Here is a 12,825-nt window from a genome sequence, read left to right as displayed (position 1 = left end):
ATGCTGATTGAACAGTGTTCAGTGTACTAGTACTTCTCTGTTTCGTGGCCTGTCTGATTCTACTGTGCAGAACTGAAAGAGAAAATGCCTACCGTCCTATCTATTTAGATGCACAAAGCCATTTGCAAGACATCAATCCCTATAGCCGTTATCAAGGTCAAAGAAATATAAAGACTTGTAGAATGGTAAGAACAACCAATAGAAATCATTCATCAACCAATCTGTAAGAAGCTGATGACATGGTACTGATTGAGATCCTATTGCTGAAGTTGTGTTCAGCTGTGCAAGATTAACAATGGGATAAAATGGAGCTCTGATCACCAATTTGACATTCTTGGTGTCAAAGCAGCTGACTGACTTGCTTACACAGCATAGTTCTGATTCACAATAGTGTACCATTTCTAATGCCCTTTGCAGCGTGATGGAAGATGTGACTCATGTGATACTGTATGTGCAATGGCTGATATTTTGGAACAAAAAGCAGCTACATGTAGTCAGAATTTGTAGCCCTGACTAGTTCTGCTCTCAGTTTCCTGTGATTTATAAAGTTCAACTAACTAGTTGGGCATTTGTTTACTTTCCATTTATTGAGCTTATCCACATTAAATATTTTGCTGATGCCTGCATAATGTGTTGAAATAATATGGCTATAGATTTTCTTTATGAAGGCTGAAATGAAAATTTCATTATTTAAATCCCCGTTCATTACCCTGTAATATGTTCTCCTCTAATTTTCTCAGAAATTATGTTGTGTTTTGCCTTTTTTCTGCTATAGATTTATTGAAAAAAATATCCTGATTGCTCTTTTGCTAATTATTTTAAGTATCAACTAAGATTATATCTGTTTAAGGTTAGCATCCCTTCACTTTAAGGAAGGAAGTGCAGGATTAGATTTTTAGAGTTTGGTTTTCTGACACAAATCAATATACGTATTGTAATAAGGATCTGTATTGATTTTTTTTTACAAAAACAAACTCCTTAAGTCTATTTACCAGCATTGCAAACTCATTAATTCTTATTGATATTAAAAATAAGTACATAAATTAAATGTTCAGTGATTCGCAAAGTACTTCACTCTCTCTTATTGATTCTCATACAGTTCTTTCAACAGCTAGCAATTCTGTTGATCACTCTAATTTTTGCACCCTCTTATATCTGTACAGTTCAGCCAACCTGGGTTCAATTCCCACCATTGCCTGTAAGGAGTTTGTATGTTCTCCCCACGTCCGCATACGTTTCCTCCCACAGTCCAAAGGCATACTGGTTAGTAGGTTAATTGGTCATTGCACTTTATCCCATAATTATGCTAGCATTAAATCGGGGGTTGCTGGGTAGTGCGGCTTGATGGTCTGGAAGGGCCTGCTCCACACAGTATCTTAATAAATAAGTAAATAAATTTCCTTAGGCTCTTTTCATATACTTCTGCATTCCCACCACAGTTTCATTACATTCTTTTATTTCTCCAATATTGACATGTAAAAGCATCCTAAGACACTTTATGTGACAGTTCCAAATAAAAAGTTACTTGTTAATGAGTATTGGTCAACAAAATCATTATTAAAACAATTATAGTTTTCCAAGTTGGTTTTACATGTAATTCAGCATTTATATTGTAGTACAAAGACCAATAGGTTTCTACTTTTTGGGAAGCCTGTGATACAAATCTTACAAGATATTTCCAAATAGTTTCAAATGGCAACAGAGGAAAATGAGTCCATGAATATATTCAACTCCCTATTAAACCTATTGAATTTATGACCTGAGACTTAGTTCTGTAAGTGTGTCTCTGGCACCTTTGTTACAATGGAATAAACACAAGTATGATAAATATCTTGATAATGTCTGACAACAAAATCATGTTGATTTAGCTAGTCTTATATTGAAGCTGAAAAACTAATAGTTTTCAGAAATGGCTTCATACTCATCTCTTTAAAAAGACTGGTCTGAGGCACTCAACAGAGTTCAAAATCTGCAATGTTTTGCATTGCACTAAATTAGATTTGCAATTGCAATCAGTCTATCACAATACTGAAATTACTGTATTCATATACATTGCAATTTAATCAAGGCTGAATAATTCAGTTCAAAGATTAAGTTTTATAAATTAAGATAATTTATCTTACCTGTTGAATGCAAGACAGAAAAGTTGATTTGAACTTTCTGACAAGTACATGGAGTTTTGCTGCAGGTACAGGTCAGGATGGTTTCCAGGGGTGGTGCTTCTTCCTTAACAACTGCATCCTTGGGTCTCTGGCCATCACCATACAGGAATGCTGTCATTATCAACAAAAATTGCAGTATTATTTATGTTCTTTTTCATTTCTAGTTTTCGTACTCCCCACTTCTTCAACCCTGAACCCAGCAGATCAATATTTAGCATTTTAGCAAGAAATACAATTGCTAATCATAGTTATGTTACTCATTTATTATTCTAGAAATGTAGGCGAAACCCTTCCAAGTTACACTATTTCTCAAAAGAAATCTGGCAGTAGTATAAGCCCCTCTGTCTTGCAAACTGTAACCACATCTACAACCAGTTTTCCACCCCAAGGTCCCCTAAATTGTGCTCATCCATCCCAGACTTACACAAAATAGCCAATTGGGACTATATTCGGGTGCTTCTATTTGTATTTATACAGTCATAAGCAATAGACCATCTGCAATATTTTTTTCTTTTAACCACTGGAGTCCTTATACATTCTAACCTTGGCCCTGTATAATTTCTCATCTAAATGTAATCTCCCAAGGATAGCAGCTAAAACATTGTTTCAATTTTCATATGTATGATGTTGAGTCCTAGCTCTATCTAACCGTCTCTTCTTATGACATCTTCACCATTTCCAAATTGTTAGACATCAAACAATAAATGAGCAAAAATTTCCTCCAAGTTCTCATTGGAAAGGCCAGGCCATTGCTTTTTGCATCCATTCCATAGCTACTGGACCGATTCCTGTCAGTAATGAACTATTCCATTTGTAATTTACAAGTTGTAGTTGTAACATCTGAAGGATGAACTTTAGATCACTAATACAAAGTGAAGTTAAGAACTCCTAGTTACCATAACGTTACCCAGCTTCATCCACATTTCAATTCTCAGCTCATGAAAATCTCATCCATTGTGCTGTCACCCCAGACTTGATAATTCCGCTTGCTGAAATGTCTTGTTCTTTTCTCCATAAAAGACCATCAAAAGTTCTACAGGCCATCACTTGCAGACTATCTCTAATCCATCATTTTTATGCACACTGGTATACATTATTTCCAGGGTTAGCAAAAAAAACTTCCTTGCTCTCAGTTTCCAACATGACTTCCCTCTATATTTTCTCTGTAATTCTACAAGTCCTGCGAACCTTTGAGAAATTTATGATTTTCAAGTCCTTGCCTCTTGATCATGCATAATTTGATTTGCTCCATGGTGGGTGGCAAAATCAGGTGGTCAACAACAAATTCTAGAATTCCTTAACTAAACCTTTAGAATCACAATCATAAAGCCATACAACTTGGAATTAAGCCCATCAGCCCAACTGGTCCATGACAACTCAACCAAGATTCACATTTAAGTTAGACTCTTTTCCCCATGTTTGGTCTACATGCCTCTAAACATTTCCTATTCCTGTACCTGTCCATGCATTTTTTAAATATTGTTGATGTACCTGCCTTAATCACTTCCTTTGGCTGTTCATTCCATATAGTGACCACTCTTAAAAGGTGAAAATTTGCCCCTCAGCTTCTTATTAAGACTTTTCCCTCTCATCTTAACCTATGCCTCTGGGCAAAAGGCTGCATTCATCCTATCTATGCCCCTTATAATTTTATATGTTTTTGTATATGCTCCTTCTCCTATGCTCCAATGTGAAATTCCCAAACTGGTCAAACTCTCTTCATAATTCAAACCCTCAAATCCCAGAAATACCCATGAAAATCTCCTCTGCACTTTTTCCAGTTCTCTACAACTCCCCCTTTTCTCATTGATCCTTTTGCTCAACAGGTCCTATGGCCCAAGTTGTCCATGTTGGCCAAGATGTCTTCCAGATCTAATTCCATTTGCCTACACTTGGCCCATATCCCACTAAACCTTTCCTACCTACACTTTTCCTTCCTTGATTCCCCTTAAAAGCTGAAATAAAATCTGTCATGTAGTCATACAGCATAGACACAGATCCTTTGATTAACTACGTCTTAGCCAAATATCAAATACTCATTAACATTAATCCCAGGTATCAGCTCTTAGCTTGTAACTTGTTATGCCTTAACTATTAAAGTGCTGGTCTAAATACAGTACATTTTAAATATTAGGACAGTACTTGTATCCACCCTGCTCTCAGGGAAAGTGTTCCAGATTTAATGAGCCAGTGAGTGAAGAACAGCTTCCTCACATCTCCTTTGAACATCCTATCTTTTGCCTTAAAGCTACATCCTCTGGCTTTAGACATCTTCTTCATGGGAGAAGTATTTTTTACAATCCATCCTATTTATATTTCTCAGGAGGTTGTTTATATAATTCTCCCTTCAAAACTGAAATGTTTTATCCTAAACCACATACTGGTGAATCTCCTGTCTTGAGTAATCACCTTCTTCCTATAGAGTGATGCCCAGACCTGCAAAGAGCATTCCAGCAGTGACCTGATGATTTATAAATCTGTACTATCATCTCCATGGACTTATGTTGGTTAATAATGACAAATATCTCATATGCATTCTTACACACTGCCTTTGAGGATTCTTGGGCATATATTAAAGTCTATTTGTACCACAATACTTCCTAGGCCCTTACCATTCATTATGTATACCCTGGCTTTATTTTTCACCCCTACGTGCATTACCACAAATTCCATCTCCCATTGCTGTTCCCAATTTAACATCTCAGCAACAGCCATCATCAGCTCTCACATCTCCTTATGTAAACTGGCATAATTTTTTATTTGTTAATTCTCACGTAAAGTGCCTTAGGATGTTTTCACATAGCAATGATGCTGTATGAAAGCATGCACAGTGAACCACACTGTTGATGTTCTTTCAACTGTTTAGTGTAGATCTGAGCATTGTTATTGGATGGATCTATTATCCTGGTTCATATTGCTTCTGTTGTTTACATATAGAAAAGGGAAACATTCATTGTTCTGTTTTCTTCATAGAGATATAGGAAATATAAATAATTCTTGTCTAGGAAATATGAAGAATTATATTTCTTCATATTTCCAGCATAAAGTAGTGAAGTAGAGAGAGTGAGCAGCTTCAAATTCCTGGGTCTTAAGATCTCTGAGGATCGAACCTTGTCCCAACAATTTAATATAGTTATAAAGAAGGCAAGACAGTGGCTATACTTTATTAGGAGTTTGAAGAGATTTGGCATGTCGACAAATACACTCAAAGACCTCTATAGTTGTACCGTGGAGAGCTTTCTGACAGTCTGCATCACTGTCTGGTATGGGGGTGTGACTGCACAGGACCGAAAGAAGCTGCAGAATGTTGTAAATCTAGTCAGCTCCATCTTGGGTACTAGCCTACAGAGTACCCAGGACATCTTTAGGGAGCAGTGTCTCAGAAAGACAGCATCCATTATTAAGGATCTCCAGCACCCAGGGCATGCCCTTTTCTCACTGTTACCATCAGGTAGAAGATACAGAAGCCTGAAGGCACACACTCAGTGATTCAGGAATAACTTCCCCTCTGCCATCTGATTTCTAAATGGACTTTGAAGCTTTGAACACTACCTCTCTTTTTTAATATACAGTATTTCTGTTTTTGCACATTTTAAAATCATCTATTCAATGTATGTAATTGATTTACTTGTTTATTTATTATGTCTTATTTTATTTATTTATTTTTCTCTCTCTGCTATATTATGTATTGCATTGAACTGCTGCTGCTAAGTTAACAAGTTTCACGTCACATGCCGGTGATAATAAACCTAAATCTGATTCTGATTCTAAATGGATAGAATGTCTTTTTCTATTTAGTGTATAGTTTTGCAACATAACTTTTTCTGGATTATTTGTAATGATACAATAATTTACAGGTATGGCATTAAAGTCAGTTTTAGTATAACGATATTTTTGTGAATGTGCAGACATAAAATGTGTCTATATAGACTCTCATTATGCTCTGTGTGTGCATTAGGTTGTAATATAAAATTGATTATGTTGGGGAAAAAATTTTGATATAAGAATAACATGGATATATCAGAAAGGGTATGAAGAAATTAGATAAGAATAATGGTTTCTTGAATTAATGTTTTATTTTATACACAGGATATGATTAGCACTGATGAAGAGGCCACTTATTGTTCATCTCAAAATACTTCTAGAACTTTTTCTAGTTAGGCCATTTCAGAGAATATTCATAATTAAAAATACTGGGGATCTGAAATCACGTAGAGCCCAAACTGGTAAGACCAATAAATTTTGTTGATGGAGATCAGTGAACAGAGTATTACTTTCAAATGACAAGCCAATATTTTGTTAAATACCAGATGATTTAATCATTTGATTTTAAACTCCTGAACTGTCATGTTCAGTATTTCTAGCGTGTGCTTATTGGTCTAGCCATCATACCACAGATTCTTTGGATGATCAAAATGATTTTCTCCTCTCTGTAATGGAAGTACATTATTGTGTCATGTTAGGATAATGGTTATGTGTAAGTATGAACAGAACAGTGGTAATTGAACCATGAGGCTTGAAAGCTTGTAAAAAATATGATGGACAATTTTAGCATTGGGGTAAATTACATCTCAGTTGGCAGCTAGACTGCTAATATATTCTGATATTTGCATGACTGGTTTGTGAAACCCAAGATGTCCTGTACTTGACAATTTACAAATAGAAAAGATTCTCTTTTGCTACACTCTACTTAAAGCATCTTACAGAAAAGTAGAATCAGTTAGACAGATTAACTCAAATTATTGCTTACCATCTTAAATAAAACAGCCTGATATATCAATGACAAGGAACAGATTTTTTTTTCATTTTCATGAATAAATGATATACAGTAAATTTGAAAAGAAATGCTTTTTAACACATACCCTTTGCACAAAAAAAAAACGTTTTTTAATGTTTGGATGCATTAAAATATTAAAAAGGGAACAGTGCCCAACAACTTTATTATCAGTAGCATTATATGATGCACCCAAACATTACATTATAAAAGGAAGCAGAGCCTGGCAATTTCAAGCTCTTTGTTTCATGTTCTGTTCCTAGGCAAAGGTTTGGAGATGCATTGGACAATAGCAGCACCAATCAATGGCAGGCGTGTTCAGAATAATGAACCCATTACAACATCTCAAACCATTGGTCTGGGCTGATGAAAGATCAAGGAAATGTTATCAGTTTCGTTGAAACATCTGCTTTGTCTTCATGAGCCCATAACAAGTACATGTGGGCCTGCTGATCCTTTACGAGTTTGCCTGAAACCCAACTGCTTCGACATCAGGTCCCTTCACGCTCTCCCCGAGGCGGATGAAGATTTTTTGGTGTTCACTATTGGTACAGAGGAGTGCGCAAATGGAGAATGAAAGGGGATCCCTCCGGCCACTCCATCTCGTTAGGATCTCCTATCCCAAAAGCGGATATACAGTAGGTGCGCATTTGTAAACATGTGTTGAATATTACCCCTCCTTGACCCGACCCCCATAAAAAGCGGCCAAATTTAAAGTCCTAGTCATGCAGGTAACATAAACCTAGCCCATTCGCTTCAGAAACTGCGAAGATTCCACTCGGCTTGAAATTACACAGCACAGTTCGAACAACCCCGTAGGGGTAGGGAAGATTGCTGTAATTTTAAATAATCTTGCTGTTTGTCCGCCTACCCGCACTCTCCCGCTGGGGGGAGAAAACATTGATCTTGCAATTTTCTTTTCAATTGGAGCTTTGTGTCAACTCACCGCAAAGCTTTGTTCCAATGCCGCCAGTGAACTTTTGGGCCATCTGACACCAAGCTGGGGCTGTAAGACATGTAAAATGTTAACAATGAATGGAGTCTTCTCACTGATTTTGACCGAGTCAGTTTGGTGTGACTGGGCTGAGGAAAAAGCTGAATGAAAGCTGTCCTGCTCATCCTATGCGTTCTCACTAAAATCTGCACATTGAAACCCCTCGGTGAACGGCAGTAAGAGGTCAGCGGGTTGTTAGTGTTCCAGCCGTTCTCCGGGCTGGATTGAGGCACTCGTGCAGGATTTATGACCGTGAGTCTGGCCTCTTTGGAAAACAATCATGTGAAAAAACAATAAACCGAAAGAACAACTATTATCGACAGATGATTTTCTTCAGATTGCGAGCCCAATTAGATTATTTACAATCAGTCTTCCATCCTGTATACAGTCGTATGCGTATAATTGGAACATAGTGCTTTACGTTAAAAATAAGCGATTAGTAGCTAATCAAGTTCCGATAAAGGTTATGAATTTTAAATATAAACATTAACCAAAAGCCGCCATAAAATGTGTTAACGCAGAGTGTGAATAATCCGTGCAGACAGAATTGAAAGCAAATAAAAACGTGCAAATTGCAACCACGATAAAGAATTTGAGCTTCTTATTTCGCACAGTTAATATTGTTTTTCTTCCTCCATTTCATTGCATTGGGTTTCCTGTTTATCTTTTGGATTATTCATTCCCGAATCCGAACAACCTGTTTCATTCAAGGTTGGAACCAAATCTACTACATGTTGTTTTCGGTTACCACATTACAAAGTCGGAGCTTGTCAATTTGAAAGCATTCAATATCCAAATCAAGTCCAGGGGGTAGATATCTTAAATTATTTGGTGATCAGGAAGCCCAAGATGTTGTCTATTCCTAACTGCCGCCCCCCCCCCCCCCCCAATCCCGTGACTCCGGGGACCAGAACCTTCAAAGTCATAGCATTCCGTGCCTTCCAGTTCCGTGAACTCCCCCAACTACCCACCCCGCCCGGTCTCTCCCTCCCCGCCTCCTTCAGCGGTTGCACGTGCTTTCTTATATTTACCTGCCGCTGAATTGTCTCCGGCGCCGGATCGCTGTCCCGAATCATTGGAGAAGAAGCCGAGAGATGCCATTTGCTCACTGGACGTTCCTTGCAGGGAGGACGAAACTGGCTAGAATCGCGGAGGCCAATTCACAACCAGAGCTCAAAGCCTCATCCGAGCAAAAGGAAGCTGTCCGATGCTCGGGTGTTGAACGCTGAGGCGGACAGTCTAACGCGAGCTGTCCGGAGTCCAAATACAGAACACTGGTCACGCAGTTCCCAGGCGGGAGGGAGCTGTCCGGGATCCGGGTGCTGAATGTACAACCACACGGCTCCCAGACGGGGAGGAGTGTGGGAGGAGCTGTCTAGAGTTGAAGAGACGGAGATGATCTTGTTATCTCTTCCAGAGCCCTGATCGCGCTGCTGCGAGCTGCTCCATCAAATGATACTCGGATTGAGCGTGAGAAGAGGACTCCTGGTTAAATTACCTTCTCTCTGAAGCATAGGTCAATCAGGATCCCAGTTACTTTGCCACAAAAACTGACAGAGAGAGGAGATGGGATCGGGATGGACACCGTTGCAGGAATGTTTCCTGGTCTGCAACACAAACTTTCTTTTACTGAAAAGATTTGGAGAGGGTGGAATGTTGGGGGGGGGGGGAGCTCTGACGTAATCCAGGAAGGGGGTGCGAAGGATTACAGTTGGTGATGAGTCTGAATGAGTCACCCTGTCAATGTTATAGTAAATGTGAAAAGACAGGCTAGCGGAGTACAAAGTCCGCCACAGATGTGGAGGTCCCCCGGCATCCTGGTGAGGCTTCACTCCTCCCTGCTTTTCCGGCTGTCTTTCTTTCTTTCTCTCTCTCTTTCTCTCTCTCTCTCTCTCTCTCTCTCTCTCTCTCTCCTCTCTCTCTCTCTCTCTCTCTCTCTCTCTCTCTCTCTCTCTCTCCCCCCCCCCCACCCCCCCTCCCTCTCTCTTTCTGTCTGTCTCTCTCTCTCTACACACACTCTCTCACTCCTCTCTCCCCCAACTCCCTGTCCAAAGGAGGGGAATCAAAGGGCAGCCGACCGCATCTGTCTCCTCTTTCCATCTTTTCCCCGATTCCGGCGCGCGCTTTGCTCAATCACTGTTCATTTCCGACTGGATAGAAGTCCAAACTTCAACACCTTCATCGATCGCATTCAGATGTTGCGCCACGGAATCAAAATTAAACGAAACAACAGGATTGCATCTGGTTGATTCTTTGCTATTCATCTACTCTTGAAAGGAGGAAACCCGCCACGGGGCGCGATCTTCCTTTGTTAAAGTTGCCATTCACATTTCTATAAAGGTTTAGAAAGAGCATGCCTGAATGGGAATTATTGCCTTTCTTTGTCGAGCTTGTACTATAAATTGAATTCTATATGGATTTCGAGCAGTCACTGACAGCTATGTATAAGTGGGTAATTCAGAGAGGGTGCATTTGGATCTGCTTTGGGAAGAAAGTGCAGTCGTACCGCGATGCTAAAGGTTTAAGTAAATTATTGAGAATTTTCACAAAATTTATTCAGGACTTTACAAACGGCCAACCTCACGAATTGCAGCTTGATACAAGTGTTTGTTTTATTTTACTGGCTCATGACTTGTCTTTTTTGTTGTATTACATTTGGTAAATCCTTTCCCAGCGCGCCACGACTCAGACTGCATGGACTATTGAAGCAAGCTATCCAAGCGTTACAGGTGGCAATGAACTGGAGAGAGGTAATTGTCAGCTGGCCTTTGAAAATAGCTTTAAATCAACAAGGTTATACGGGTACTAGAGAATTTTTCCAGAGTATTGATAAATTCAGAAGTAATCTTTTTAACCCGTTGTAATCCAGACGAATGACAAATCCGGAAACTACACTATTTCTATGTTTTTAGTCATCTGATTTGTATGGAATAGATTACAGAATAACATGGCATTCAGGTACCAGAAACTTGATGTAAACAAAAGAAAGCTGACGTAATTGCATTTCCACTGCAAAGCAAGGCAAAAAAAGCATAGAAATTACAGCACATTACAGGCCCTTTGGCCACAATATTGTGGCCGACCATGTAACCTTCTAGAAACTGCCTAGAATAGCCCTCTATTTTTCTAGGTTCCATGTACCCATCCAAGAGTCTCTTAAAATACCCTATTGTATCTACCTCTACTACCGTTGCTGGCAGTGCATTCCACACACCCACCACTCTCTGTGGGAAAAAAACATACCTCTGACATCCCCCCGTGTACCTACGTCCAAGCACCTTAAAACTATGCCCCCCCCCCCTCCAGTCAGACATATCAGCCTTGGGGAAAAGCCTCTGAATATCCACACAATCAATGCCTCTCAAAATCATATACACCTCCATTAGGTCACCGTGTATCCTCCGTCATTCCAAGGAGGAAAAGGCCATTCACTCAAGCTGTTCTCACAAGATATGCTCTCCAATCCAGGCAACATCCTTGTAAATCTCCTCTGCACTCTCTCTATAGCATCCACATATTTCCTGTAGTGAGGTGAACATAACTGAACACAGAACTCCAAGTGGGGGTCTAATTAAGGTCTGATATAACGTTAACATTACCCCATGGCTCTTAAACTCAATCCTATGGTTGATAAAGGCCATCACACCCAACGCCTTCTTAACAGAACTACCAACCTGCCACAACAGTCTTGAGTGTGCTTTGGACATGGACCCCGAGATCTCACTGATCCTCCACACTGCCAAGAGTCTTACCATTAATGTTATTTTCTGTCTTCAAATTTGACCTACCGAAATAGACCACTTCATACTTAGCTGGAGTGAACTTCAGCTGCCATTTCTCAGCCCAGTTCTGCATCCTATTGATGTCCCACTGTAACCTCTGACAACCCTCCAGACTATCTACAACAATTCCAACTTTTGTGTCATCAACAATCTTTCTAACTCACCCTTATCTTCGTCACCCAGGTCATTTATTAAAAAAGTCACAGAAAGGAGGGGTCCCAGGACAGATCCCTGCAGAACAACACTGGTCACTGACCTCCATGCAGATATGAACCATCTACAGCCACCTTTTGCCTTCTGTGGGCAAGCCAATTCTGGATGCACAAAGAAAGGTCTCCTTTGATTCCATGCCTCATTACTTTCTGAAGAAGCCTTGCATGGGATACCTTATTAAATGCCTTTCTTGAACAAGGGAAAACATTTGCAATCTTTCAATTCTCTGGTACTTCTCCCATCCTTGTTGATGATGCAAAGATCATCACCAGATGCACAGCAATCTCCTCCCTTGCTTCCCACAATAGCCTGGGGTACATCTCATCTGACCTTGGCAACTTATCTAACTTAGTACCTTTCAAAAGCTCCAGCATATCCTCTTTCTTAACATCTGTATGCTCAAGCATTTCAGTCTGCTGTAAGTCACCCCCCCCCCCACAAAATTACTAATGTCCTTTTCCGTATCACTCCTGATTGGTTCTATTCTCGCACTGCTCATCCTCTTTCTTTTCACATACTTGTCGAATGCCTTGGGGTTTTCATTAATCCTGCTCACCAAGGCCTTCTCATGATCCCTTCTAATTTCATTCTTGAGCTCCTTCCTGGTACCCTTGTAATTGTTTAGAGCTCTAACAGTGCCTACTTCTTGAACCTTTTTCTTAGCATTTCTTGTTTTCTTAACTGGATTTTTTCTACATCCTTTGTACACCATAGTTCTTTTACCCTACCATCCTTTCTGTGCCTCAATGGAACATACCTATGCAGAACGTCATGCAAGTGTTCCCTGAACATTTGCCACATTTCTGCCATGCATCTTCCTGAGATTATCCACTCCTAATTTATGTTCCCAAATTACATAGGAACATAGAAAAACCTACAGCACAATACAGGTCCTTTGGC

At 39.7% G+C, this 12,825-nt stretch overlaps 1 protein-coding gene across 1 annotated transcript in view; it reads right to left on the bottom strand.

Annotated features, from left to right (window-relative positions):
• gad2 (glutamate decarboxylase 2) overlaps positions 1-9,561 on the bottom strand; it is a 114,450-nt gene extending 104,889 nt beyond the window's left edge. The window contains exons 1-3 of the mRNA XM_073054684.1: positions 8,962-9,561; positions 7,883-7,942; positions 2,124-2,273 (exon numbers count right to left, since the gene is read on the bottom strand). Of these exons, the coding sequence (XP_072910785.1) occupies positions 2,124-2,273; positions 7,883-7,942; positions 8,962-9,031 (280 nt within the window). The 5' untranslated portion in view covers positions 9,032-9,561. The remainder of the gene's footprint in view (positions 1-2,123; positions 2,274-7,882; positions 7,943-8,961) is intronic.
• Between the last annotated feature and the right edge of the window lie 3,264 nt (positions 9,562-12,825).

The sequence above is a fragment of the Hemitrygon akajei genome, chromosome 8 (assembly GCF_048418815.1).
Source record: "Hemitrygon akajei chromosome 8, sHemAka1.3, whole genome shotgun sequence".
Classification (NCBI taxonomy): Eukaryota; Metazoa; Chordata; class Chondrichthyes; order Myliobatiformes; family Dasyatidae; genus Hemitrygon; species Hemitrygon akajei.
Note: the sequence above shows the minus strand (reverse complement) of the source record. Positions and strands in the feature narration are given on the sequence as shown.